At 52.3% G+C, this 12,469-nt stretch overlaps 6 protein-coding genes across 6 annotated transcripts; 3 read left to right on the top strand and 3 right to left on the bottom strand.

Annotated features, from left to right (window-relative positions):
- Window positions 1-158: 158 nt before the first annotated feature.
- SAICODRAFT_24838 (uncharacterized protein) lies at window positions 159-2,380 on the top strand (the record flags this gene model as incomplete). Its single annotated transcript, XM_019166806.1, has 3 exons — window positions 159-195; window positions 246-382; window positions 431-2,380. 3 exons carry the CDS (start codon window positions 159-161, stop codon window positions 2,378-2,380), a joined length of 2,124 nt encoding a protein of 707 aa, XP_019024719.1.
- Window positions 2,368-3,097, bottom strand: SAICODRAFT_29985 (uncharacterized protein). The gene has a single exon (XM_019167552.1). It carries the CDS (start codon window positions 3,069-3,071, stop codon window positions 2,550-2,552), a length of 522 nt encoding a protein of 173 aa, XP_019024718.1. The 5' UTR covers window positions 3,072-3,097; the 3' UTR covers window positions 2,368-2,549.
- Window positions 3,098-3,643: 546 nt separating this feature from the next.
- Window positions 3,644-6,710, bottom strand: SAICODRAFT_6863 (vacuolar protein sorting-associated protein 41; the record flags this gene model as incomplete). The annotated part of the gene is made up of 7 exons (XM_019170409.1): window positions 3,644-3,885; window positions 3,940-4,039; window positions 4,100-4,312; window positions 4,369-4,566; window positions 4,629-4,980; window positions 5,050-6,482; window positions 6,537-6,710. 7 exons carry the CDS (start codon window positions 6,708-6,710, stop codon window positions 3,644-3,646), a joined length of 2,712 nt encoding a protein of 903 aa, XP_019024717.1.
- Window positions 6,711-6,891: 181 nt separating this feature from the next.
- SAICODRAFT_70752 (uncharacterized protein) lies at window positions 6,892-10,108 on the top strand. Its single transcript, XM_019170609.1, has 2 exons — window positions 6,892-6,963; window positions 7,017-10,108. Exons 1-2 carry the CDS (start codon window positions 6,931-6,933, stop codon window positions 10,056-10,058), a joined length of 3,075 nt encoding a protein of 1,024 aa, XP_019024716.1. The 5' UTR covers window positions 6,892-6,930; the 3' UTR covers window positions 10,059-10,108.
- Window positions 10,109-10,654: 546 nt separating this feature from the next.
- SAICODRAFT_18642 (eukaryotic translation initiation factor 5) lies at window positions 10,655-12,286 on the bottom strand (the record flags this gene model as incomplete). Its single annotated transcript, XM_019165987.1, has 2 exons — window positions 11,985-12,286; window positions 10,655-11,923 (listed from the first exon to the last, which is right to left on the bottom strand). The coding sequence occupies exon 2, from the start codon at window positions 11,903-11,905 to the stop codon at window positions 10,655-10,657; it is 1,251 nt and encodes a 416-aa protein (XP_019024714.1). The 5' UTR covers window positions 11,906-11,923; window positions 11,985-12,286.
- Window positions 11,889-12,271, top strand: SAICODRAFT_29983 (uncharacterized protein). The gene is made up of 2 exons (XM_019167551.1): window positions 11,889-11,923; window positions 11,985-12,271. Exon 2 carries the CDS (start codon window positions 12,019-12,021, stop codon window positions 12,190-12,192), a length of 174 nt encoding a protein of 57 aa, XP_019024715.1. The 5' UTR covers window positions 11,889-11,923; window positions 11,985-12,018; the 3' UTR covers window positions 12,193-12,271.
- Window positions 12,287-12,469: the final 183 nt, after the last annotated feature.

The raw sequence follows: 12,469 nt of genomic DNA, 5'->3' as shown, positions 1-12,469 counted from the left end.
AGTACGACGTATACTCAACCACCCCCGACGAAGGCAACAAGTTGAATATTTCTCAAATCCGGTTGAGAGTTGGTCGACGACGAGTTCTAGGTGCGGTTTCATTTTGGGAGAAGTCTCAATCTTTTTCGGAGCCTGCTGGTTGAGAAAGCGTCGCCAACATGTATGATGAAAGCACTTTACAATGCTGTATCTGCGGTAAGTACGGGATGATGTTATGGTTTATAAATGCTCACGAATATCTACAGCATATGATATGCCATCCGAGCGCCCCGACGAGCTGCCGGAAAACTATGCTGCCATTCCGGAGGAAGATGTTGACGGCCCAGTGGAAGTAGCCCACATGGATGGGTGTACTCACATGATGCATCTTCACTGTCTCGAGGTACGTTAGTTTGCGTGATTTTAATATGAGATACTAATGGATCTACAGGCATGGTGTGCGTTACAGAACAACTGTCCATATTGTCGCACCGACTTTAAAGTCATCTCGGTCTCCAAAACCTTCGAAGGCCTAACGTATCGCTCCTTCCCTGTCCCAGAACGCACCCTCAATGTGGAAGCAAATATCATGCCTGAAGATGTAAGGCGGTGTCTTGTTTGTGCTTCAGACTTGAACGATGAGCACTTTATCTATTGCGATACGTGCGAGGATGGACCCTGGCATTGGACGTGTCTTGGTCTCGATGGCCCACCAGGCGCCGGGACTTGGCAGTGCCCTGATTGCGAGGCGGGTATGAATGACCCACGAAATTGCCCTGAACCTGATTTTGAAGAGCTTTTTGGTGACGCTGGGAATCAACCCGGCGAGTTAGGATATCACTACCGTCAACGTCATCTCCGTGAGATCTACGAGCCTCCCCATGACGATGGAAGGGCACTGGGAAATACCGTACGTAATGCTCGTCGACGAAATCGTATCGCTGAGGAACGACGAGAAGCCAGACGACAGGTCGATGAATTCGAGGCGGCATGGAGAATCATGAGGCGGAGGGTTCAGATACGGCAACAGCAGACTTGGGAACGGCTGAACGCGGACTTGCCTCCCGAAGAAGACGAGATTGGTGTTCCGCGCACAGGTGCACTTCGGGCAGTCGATCGGCGAAGGCAGGAGCTTGAGGAATGGCATCGGCGTGTTCACCGTGCTGCACCGGCTTGGCTGCGACGAGAGGAGAGGGCGCCGCCTTTAACAAAGGAGGAGATGGAGGAGAAAAAAGCGTGGGGTATGTTCGACAAGGCACTCAAGGGAGAGGATGAGAGAGAGGGATCTGGGAGTGGATCGAGGAGGCGGAGTCCGCGAAGCCCAGCCAATGGAGATGCCGCACAGGAACAGCCAGAACGAAAACTCAAACGGCCTAGGACGAAGGATCCAGTATTACTTCCACCCGCAGCCACACCTGAAATTGCCAGACCCGTACCGCGCAGGGTCTCAGCCCTCGCAGACACGAAAGACTACACACCAACAGGTAACGGAATGTTCTCCGATATCTTGGCCGACATCAGAAAACCCGGTACCTCCTCCCCCGCAGCCTTCGATTACCAATCCTTCCGCGCAACAATTGTCACATCCTCCTCCAATGCTTACCCTGGCTACCCAAGTCCAGACCTAACGAACACGAGTCCCGAACCATCGGTATACTCACCACAAGCGCTCTCCCCATCTCGACGTCCCATGTCGCCGATTTCCGTGTTTGGCTTGACGCTGGCCGACCGGGAGGGGTCACCAACGAGGAGGGTGGCGAGTGTGCCTATGGAGGAGATCTTGGGAGTTGTGCCGGGGAGGAAGTTGCCGAGTTTCAAGAAGCGGAAGAGGCTCGCGGATGAGGGGAGTGATGGAGGTACAGAAACACCAAAGGAGGAGAAGGAGGATGATCTGGACAGTATCTTGATTGGGGGTGAGGGCAAGAGCACTGATACAACGGCTACCGAAACCAAATGGAAGGAGGGAAAGCGGGATCGTGAGCGCGAGAGCATTACGTGGAGGAGCAGGGATGAGGGTCAACTCTTTCGATCTGCCAGTCCCGTCGACAATGAAAAGCGCAACGAGAAAGGGAGAGAAGTTGAGCGACCGATACCCAGACGGGCCCAATCTTCGACTGCGCTCAACGAGTGTTCACCTGACAAGACCGATGACGGGGACGACAAGGCCCCCGGTGATAACCCCAAGTTCCGCATTGAACGACACGTGTCCAAGCTTCTCAAGCCTTATTATGCGGCTAAACGCATTACACGGGATCAGTTCATGGTATTTGACAAGAAGCTTACGAACTTGCTCTTCAATGAGTTGATGACCGGGGCACCGTCTAACACGGGGAGTGAGGAGAGGTGGTTTAGGCGGGCGGAGACGGAAGTGAAAAAGCTTATTCAGAAGGAGGGATTGTGATCCATACCCTCTAGGTCTCTTGGGACAGCGGGAGTTTAGCATAGGGTCTCTTTGGCGTTCTTTATTTGAATTCCGTCGATCGTCGCCAGCATCGGCATCTATTTCAACAGCCGCAGAACGCGGTCATTGGACAGTTTTATCATCATCCTCCCTCCGCATAAATCAGTCATCATACATCATATCGCTTCACAGGCTCATATGGGTTCTTCTTGCTCTTTGGCTTAGCGCTCTTTTCTCCGTTTATGGTGCCTAGTGTTGCGTCGAGTGCTTTATCAAACAACATCTTCTTCCATCCTGATTCCGGGGCAACGATACCGGAGTACTCGAGAGCTTTTCGGACGGCCTTGTCCCGGGCTGTGCTGCCAAGGGTGTCGTAAGCGTCTCCTGTCTCCTTCTTTGGTCTAGAGGATCGTTGATTCTTGCCAGTGGAAGCTCGAGCGTCCGCTTTGAGGTTTTGTTGCGCGATGTAATCCAGGACTTGTGCTGCTACATCCTCAGATCTCCATCCATCTTCCGGTGCCTGTGCTTGACTTCCGGATGAGAAGGGGCCCAGTGCTGACCATGCCTCTCCAGAAAGGGCCTGTCCAACGTCTGTCCGGGCAAAGAACCAAGCTGCGAGTAGAACGAGTGCGGTAATAGTGTAGAACGCAAGCTTGACAATCGTTCGAAATCCTGGGAAGAAGAGCAGCATTATGAGGACGCCCGATACAAGATTTCGTTTCCGAATCGAAGTCGTCTTTTGATTACCGAGGAGGGAATAGTGTTGTCTACGTTACGACCGCCACTAACCGAATATGGCGAGCTGTTATCCGCGATACGTCAGAAACAAACACCCAAACGAAACCTTCTCAAAGAGCACACTGACATGATATACCGACGTTAATTAACAACTTCTGAGGTTTACTGACCTTAGGCTATAGTCCGCTCTCATTCAACTTCCAATCCCTCCTCCTTGTTATCCTCCTACTGATATGTACCGCGGCTTATGCACATGCTCATGCACCGGCAATTATGGACAGAAATAAGCATGAGTCTGTGTTGTATAGTCAATTCCTCTGAACAGGAAAGCTTACACGCAAACAGGTTCATGGGAGTTTTCTGGAAGGCCGCACGGATCGGGGACAGGTTGAGTCCATATGTGAGTTTATGTTGTGTTGCTATGGCGGTGAGTATACCATGCTTCCAGGGCATTGACAGCTCCTAACATGATATCTAGGTATCATTATTCTTCTCATGATTGGTCTTGTCTGCAATGCGTCACTGTCAGTGACACATCGGACACCCCTTCCTCAACTGCGGCTCAATCAAAGCAGCATGAATAACCTTATCCTTGATCCTCCCGCCATAAATCACCGTCCTATCCACCGCCTCCTCCCTCTCTTGTTCATCCTCGGTCTTCTCCAGAAAACACTCCTCGTGGAAGATATGTCGACACGCAAACGTAACGAGGCCGTGTCGTTCTTGGGTATAGGTAGGTTTAGTGCAGATACCACAATCGGTGTTGACTGTTCGTAAAAGAGTCAGTGATCGTTCAGAGAACTCAGTCGCAATTTACGAACCTTCGAATGAAATTCCTCGCTTCTGTCCATATCGCAGCGTCTTAAACTGACTCGACACATCCGCCGTCAAGATCTTCGAACATCCAACCGCAAGCGAAACCTGTTTGAACTTCATTAGTCACCAACTTTACGAGACGAATGTGCCGAGAAGGCTGCGGACCTGAAGTTCATGATCGTGCAAAACCTTCATCAACGACGCCTTCAATCCCGGGATCTCCAGTCCCTCCGGTATCCGCTTCACAAGCACAATCGGATTCAGCGTCGTCCCCGCATTCTCCAACAACCCGCGTATGAATTCCGGTTTATCCATTGAGTAGTTGAGCAGGTCATCCCATAACTCCTTATCGTCCTGAGCTTTCGCAAACTCGATAGCCTGTAAACCATGTCAGTCAGTTTGTTAGCGGCTCAGTCGCCCTGACAATAACTTACCCGTTCGACGTCTCGCAGCTTTTCGATGATGAGCATCAACGCTCTCTTGTTATCCCCCATCCGACCCAGAATGAACACGAGCTCGGTGATGTAGCCTCGCCGCTCACATATCTCCGCCGCATTCTGTAACGAGTAAGAGTTGCTTATCCGCAGGAACTCCTCAAGTCGCGTTCGCTCGTACTCGGCATACAGATCGACCTGCGCAAACAACCTTTAGCATCAAGTCTCAGCAGGCCTTTTAACAGAAGTCGAGGCCGTACCTGTAAATCCCCATACTTGACCGTCAAATGCGGATCATTCCTCCACACCGCATCCAAATACACATGCAACAAAATCGGCTCATCCTCCAACTGTGGCACCACCTTCGCGACTGGGATTGAATGTGAGTGCTCCACCAACAAGTTCAAAGCCCGTCTCTTCGTGCTCCGGACTCCTTCAATGCTGCCATCACCTTCCTCCCCAGCCTCGCCGCGGTCGAGATCCATGAGGAGGAGGATGTCGTCTTGTACCGCGTCGAACAAGTGAAACTCGCGGATGAGGTCGAATGTTGTAGGGCGGCGCAGCCGTAGATAATAATTCAGCGCCGCTTTCGGATTACGGTTATACGTATGTCTGTCCACCTCGTTAGCATGTCCCTCCTATTCATCACCTCAAACCCCAAACTTATTGGGGTATACGTACAGCTCCGCCAAACAATTCATCAACGTTTCGTTCGCCTTATCCTGCCTCCGCTTCTCCTCCACAGCACTAACCACATTCCCAACATCATACAACTCACTCGGCCACGTCTTCACAGTCTCATACAACATCTCCTCATCTTTGCTCAGGTAATACGCCAACACCATCTCATACACCAACGGACTCAACTGTACCTCGCCCTCGCCCTCGCCCTGCGATGGTGTTGCCCCGGTTGGGATGTAGGGCGTGATACAATTGAGCTCACCGGCTTCTGCGAATCGAAAGATCCATTTCTCCCACCCTTCGCGGTCATCACCGAGGACCTCGGATGCGATGAGGGCTGCTCTTGACCACTTTCCATCGCGGATGAGGTGTTCGAGATATCGTCCTCCTACATCCTTTACCGTGAATTTTTCACTCCCACCCGTCTCATCTAGAGCGCGAACGGCATCGAGTGCTTGTTCGTATTTCTCGAGTGATAGGAGCCATTCAATGTGATCATCCCCATCTCTCGCCCACGCCCTCACCAAATCACTCGGACCCACGACATAAACCTCCTCTTTACCCGGATGCCGTGTCAAGATATAGTCGTTCGGCTGTAGACGTTCATACCCCCTCATCCCCAACTCATCACTCGAGACCTCCTCATGCTTCGCATTGATCAACCGCAATTCGGGCCGTTCACCGGGTTTCCTTCCCCCGGAAGAGGCGATTTCTTCTGGATCCCGTTTATCGGCTTCGCAGGCTAGGATGAGGAGTTCCGTGCCGAATTGTACGACGCCGGCGACGATACTATCTGTTCGAAAAATCGACGTGATCTGTACATGTGGTACCTTCTTGTCGGAGGAGCCGGGCGTGGGTTCGATGACTTTCGCGACGGTGACGGTGTCGGCCCATCCGACGAGGAGGGTAGAGTCATCTCTCCACGTCAACCTCGATCTAAACAAATCCGCTCTCGGCGAGTTAGCGGGGCGTGGGAGATGACTTATTCGTTGCTGTGTGCTGGTATGATAGATCTTGACTCCAGCCTCATTCGACCACGCGATATAATTCCCTCTCCATCTCACCTCGTATACGTCCCCTTCTCCAGAATGGAGGATGGTGTCTTTGTTCCCTAACCAACCTCTTTCGGAGAGAACGAGTTGTCCGGCCATACCACCACTCACAACCCTCCTCTTCCCACTCCCGTACTCCGGATCGATACTCACTGTCCTCACCGGTCTCTTGAAATCCAAATGGTAATTATTGCTTGCAGGTGTATCGGGCGCGAGTGCGATTACGGCGACTTTACCGTCGAGAGAGGCAGAGGCGAGATAGGATGACGTGAAGTCGAGGGAAAGATCCATGATTGAGGCAGCGTGGGCGCGGAGACGGCGGAGTTCTTTGCTGGTATGCACATCGAGGATGTATATCTTTCCATTGTGAGAACCGAGGACCTGTGGACGCCTTTAGCCATTAAATTGTGGATGAGCGTGAAAGGAGGGGGTTACCATGTATTTGTCGGATATTACGAAGGCGGAGATGGGATCTGAGGTTATTATACTTGGTATATCACCGGCACACCGTACGTATTTCAGCCGTGGTTCTTCTTCCTCGTCGTCGTCATCTGAACTTCCGCCTTCGCTTCCGTCTTGGGAGTGAGGTCTGCTCTCGTCCGAACCCATTGATGACGAAGAGTCAGGATCTTCTTCTTGAGACTGTATGCGCTCGTCCACCGCGTCGGAATGCTCCATAGTACGCCTATTCGCCAAAGTCCTGTCGATGATGGTGGTTAGGTGTACGAGCTGCACCCCCTGAACCCAATGCCAGTGCACTGCAGGCACCCACCCGCCCACCTAACCACCAACAAGGCCTGGACCGCGTTACCCTGATGAATCGATAGGAATGGACAAACAACGGTCGCAAGCTTTTCAGAAGGTCGGTAACCCACTAATCCTCGGCGGATCACGGCTAATGTTGGAGGTCAATAGCTGAAACCGATCTGTATCAACCTCTCCCAACTCGCACTCTCGCCGAAACCGTCCTCGGTAGCCATCGTCCCAACTCTCCGATCTTTACGCGATTCCCTCCGCTCGATAGAGCAACCCGATGACACCCTCAACCATGCGATCGGCGACTACGTCTTCTTCCCCCTCTCCCACCTCTTACGGAACCAAGCGACCCTCTCAAATTCCTGTCTCGAGTTGTTATTGCAATGCATGAACCTCCTCATCAAATACTGCTGGCGCACAACCACAACCCCACAACTCTTCCGACAACTCCTTATCCTACTCACATTCCTCGTCGGGGGTGCGCCTACTTCACCATCCGGGAAGTCGCAGACGCAGACGCCAAAGCGTAACATCACGGAACATTGCAAACTCGCCGCGGTGCAGTGTCTCTCCTCCCTCTTCCTCTCTGCCGCGCTTTCGAACGTCGATGTAGTGACCGACATGGATGTTCGTCCAGCTCTTGGACACGCGATTACCACGCTTCTCGACATCGTGCTCACCGAACAACTGCTCGAGCTTCAAGTCGAAGCCGCGAACGCTCTAAACCAGCTGTACACCGATTTAATAAGAGAAGGAAGCATCGTTGCAGCGTTTCTGCCCGGCACTGTTAGTGGCGTTACGAAGACTCTCGTTCGGACGGCGCAAGCGAGGAAGAGTGAGTATATCGCCGCTGCAGTCGGACTCCTCTCCTCTACCATGACCATCGCCCTAACACCACCACCCCTTCCCCCGCAACTTGCAGAGGATGAAGACTTTGACCTGGACGCCTACGACCTCGACATGAACCCCAAACCCCCCGCCTCCTCCTCTGTCCTAGGCGGTGTAGAGAGAACAGAGGCATGGTACAAAGCCACTACTGCGCAACTCAAGATTGCAATAGAGACGATCCTTTACTTGCGACATCATACATCCCCAAAGGTACGCTCCGCATTCCTCTCACTTTCGAGGGAGGTGCTGGTGGGGTGTGGAGAGCGGGTAGCGGTGTTGGTGCCGGTGTTGGTTGAGACGGTTGTTGTTTGTGCTGGGGATGAGGTGGATGATATCCGTACCGCGGCCGATGCTGTGATTAAAGAGTTGTTGCGGGATGAGAGGTTGAGAGGGATGGTTATGAGGACGTGGAAGGAATCCCTGCATCATTGGATCACCGCCTTACCGCGGATATTAACCGGCGCGGATGACGTCCCCAAACGTAACCTTCTATCAGTTATCACCACCTCCGCCCGAATATTGACGGCACAGGATGTAGGGGTTGATCTGAGTGTGAGTATGGATGCTTTGGTACAGTCCCTCGGCGACCTCTCTACATTCGTGGACGTCAAGGCCAAGAGCAGTGTGGGGGCGAACGGATTAGTGGCGGGTATGAAGATGCTCGACATCTCAACCTTAAACTCCAGCGACGACGATGGATTTGCGATGTTGCCTATGAGAGATATATCCGATCCATCGACGACACGTGCATTCGTGAAGTTGCTACATACACTCGGTTCATCACCTTCCGCACCGAGTATCATCGAGTATTTCCTCGGTCTGTCGCAGGGTTCGAGACGAGGGGTTGATGTTGCGGGGAGTACGTGGGTTGCGACGCACCTTGTTCGTGGGGCGCTACACTCTCCCACGCCGTCAGTAGATAGGACGACCATTGCGGCATTGGGTGGGGAGTTGTATGAGTATGCGCTGAGCACGCTGTCTGAGTCATCTTCGCCGTATGCCGTTGCGGTGAGTGAGGGTGTCGAACCACTTGCGCTGTGTACAGCGTTAGAAGCAATTACTTTTACGGCCGAGACGGCTGGGAGGGGGTTTAGGGGTGAGTTTGTGGATGCGTTGTACTCGATCGTACAATTGGTACGGCATGATACGGACTCGGTAAGATCTCATGCTCGGACTGCGTTGCAGAGGATAGCGTATGTCACAGGCTACGACGGTGTCTCCGCCCTCCTCCTTGACAACGTCGACTACCTCGTCAACGCCGTCTCCCTCAAACTAAACACCTTCGACATCGCCCCCGCAGCCCCACTCGTCCTCCTCGTCCTCATCCGTATGGCTGGAGCACGGATCGTGCCGTATTTGGAGGATGTGGTGGAGAGTATTTTCGTTGCGTTGGATAATTTCCATGGGTATGGGAGGTTGGTGGAGGTTTTATTTGGGGTTTTGGAGGGGGTTGTGGATGAGGTGAGTAGAGGGCATGAGGGAAGGAATGGAACGAGTGTGAAGAGGATTCGGGCGGGTGAGGGTGGACATGTGAGTGGGGTGTGTGACGGGATCAATGCTGTCGTTCGAGAGATCCGGCAAGCGAGGGAGAGGAGGGAGCAGCCGGTTGAGGAAACGGAGATTACTGAGCCGAAGGTTTGGACAACGAATGAAGGAGAAGAGAACCAAGAGCCATCGATACCCGATGAGCCAAAACCGCCGCCACCAACAAAATCCTACGAAATCGTGCACTCCATTATCGAAAAAGCTCAAAACTACTTAACCCACCCCTCCTCCGACCTCCGCTACCGTCTCGTCGCCCTCATTCAACGCGCATCCCCAGTCCTCGCTGCAAATGAGGACAAACTTTTGCCACTGATCAACACGGCTTGGCCACCGCTCAAGGCGAGGTTAGCGGATAAGGAGGCGCATGTGGTGACGAAGGCGTTGGAGGCTGTTGCCGACATGAGTGTTTACGCGGGAGATTTCATGAGTGAGCGGGTCGCGAAAGATGCCTGGCCATCAATACGGCGCCTACTCCGTACCGAACTGCCACAACCCACTACCAACAAGAGTCAAGCTCTGGCACGGGCGTCGAAATCGATGGAGAGGTATTCGAGATCTGGACGGGTTGCGGAAGCGCTGTTTGGTGCGTTAGCGAAGATTTTGCGGCATACGTTTATGACGAGTGAGTTGTTTGATGAGGTTTTGGAGATGTGTTTGCCGTATTTGAGGGGGAAGGAGGAGTGGTATTTGAGGGAGACGACGGAGGAGTTGAGGAATGCGTTGGAGGCGGTTAATGCTGATGCGGTTTGGTTGGAGTTGCGAGACTAGATATATGTTAAGGCATTAAGCGGCAACCAAACTATTTAGAGACTATCAGCAATATAATCCGTCTCCGAAAAGCGACAGACTTTGTATCAACGATCTCTTCCTGAACAGGAAGTACACATACAGGGATACCCATGTCAAACAACCTCACATAGCGCCATAGCGTGTGAACCGCATCGATACGGTGCAGTACATGCATAATTCCGTAGCGGAAGGAAGAGTTACCTCGTACGCGAGTCCAGATTTATCATAGCAGGCAAGCTCTGTTACTTGAATCGCTCAGTCGAACGAATTTCTGAATCGTACGTTCTGCTAACATCAACAGCTTCCCCAGTCCAATTGATGTGGAGCGGCCTAGGCCTATGAAGACAGAGAACCATATCAGCGAGTGAATGACGTTAAGTGACGAGCAACCTCGGCAGGTCGTCGTGAAGTATGAACACAACCGGAAGAAAACGGTTAGACAAGATGCCTCAAGAGGTAAGGCCACATTTTTTCGTGTCACACACAGTTACACAGGTCTGGATTAGAAACGAGTCATGTAGTATTGAGTGGAGAAGCCCTGTAACAGCGTATCGTCGTACACCGTCGTATTAAACCTACTCGTCATCCTCCTCATCGCTCTCCTCCTCACTGTCATCATCAGCCTCCTCCAACCAAGCCAAGAAAGGCTGGGCAGCCTTCCTGATCTTCTTGCTAACATCCTTCTCAACGTACTTCTTACTAGCCTTCGCACCCCAAGCCTGAAGAACCTCCTCCTCAATCAAGTCATTCTGGTAAATCTCCAACAAGATCTTGGGAACACCAGCCATCAGCTTCTCGTGGGAGGCGATGAGCTGCTCGATACCACCGAGGAATGCCTTCTGGTGCTTCTCGGAGTCACCAATGAGTTTGGTAAGGAGAGGGGCGCGAGCCTCGAGTTCCTTGAGGATGTTCTCGTCGAAGAGACAGACACCCAAGACCTGGAGGGTGCGGTGCTTGGTGTCGATACCGAGCTCCTTGATCTTCTTGAACAAGTCGACGTCAGAGGGAGACTCGTCCTGCTCCTCGATCCAGCTCGCGAGCTGGGCGTAGGGGTTATCGGAGTCATCCTCATCCTCCTCCTCGTCGTTGTCGATCAAAGTAGACTTTCCGATACCAGCCTCAAGCTCAGCAACACGCTTAGCCATGGCAGCCTCAGAAGTGTCGACGGACCAGTCGCCGGTATCAGCAACTTCACCCACAGGAGGGAGTGCGGCAGCCTCAGCGACAAGACGCTTGGTGAACTCGTCATCAGATCCAGCGTCAAGATCACCATCCTCTTCATCATCCTCGGAAGACTCCTTCTTGGACTTCTTGGACTTCTTCTCCTTCTTGTCCTTCTTGTCGACCTTCTCCGATGACTTGGACTTGCTCTTCTTCTTCTCAGGAGGGTTCTTGAGAATGACACCGGAGAGCTTGTGCTTCATGTCCAACTTGGTCTGCTTACCGCAAGCCTTACAGTCCCTCGTGATGTTCTTTCCGTCCTTCTGGATAACAAGCTCGGTCTCAGGGTTTTTGCAAGCACCGCAAAGAACGAACCTGTTAATGAATCCATCCAAGGAGTCCTGGAGCTTACTGGCGTCGTGAGCACCGTTGACGATGTAACGATCAGTGTCGGCGTTCATGGAAGTCTGAGCACCCAACTCGAAACCGAACCACTTGGTGACGTGCATGGGAGGACGTTCGAGGGAACGAGCAACATCGGAAAGGTTGGGAATGACGGTCTTGATACCGTTACCTTTTCCCTCAATCTTGGACTGGATGCGGGGCATCTTGTAGCGGTAGAACGAGTCCTGGACGTCGCGACGGATGTTGATGTTGCCAGACATGATTGTTGAGGTTTAAGCCTGTCCAAACGTTAGCATCTCTTGTCATAACAAACGGAGGCGAAGAAAGAGGAAGGCGTACTTGAGGTGTGTTACTTGTTATTGATGAAAACAGAATGCTGAAAAACTTTCCAACTATGACGATTTCTATAATTGTTGACTATAAACAGCATAAGACGGCTCAGCGTGACGGTTTTGCTTGTGCTTGTGCTGTTGAGGGCGGCGGTGAGCTGCGGAGCGGCTGGAGGGTTGGTGGCGAAACGAAGCGGATGACGGATCGAGCGGTGTAATAAGATAACTTGTATCGCACAGTAGCCTGGATCAGGATACCGTTGAAGCGTACGGAGATCAACTGCGGATTTGTACGAGTTGAATGAAGTTGGCTTTGTAAGTTGGCGCTCGATTTTTTGAAGGCAGCGCCCGCATCGACCAGCTTTCGGCCGGAGAAACACGTGATTTCGTAACGCCGACAACCCAGCAAAATCGACAATCTCAACAGACACATAGTTTTCGCCATGGATCCTATATACACCCCAGGATCTGTACCGGAAGGCTCTGACAATGACC

Source organism: Saitoella complicata (genome assembly GCF_001661265.1).
Source record: "Saitoella complicata NRRL Y-17804 unplaced genomic scaffold SAICOscaffold_9, whole genome shotgun sequence".
Classification (NCBI taxonomy): Eukaryota; Fungi; Ascomycota; class Saitoellomycetes; order Saitoellales; family Saitoellaceae; genus Saitoella; species Saitoella complicata.
Note: the sequence above shows the minus strand (reverse complement) of the source record. Positions and strands in the feature narration are given on the sequence as shown.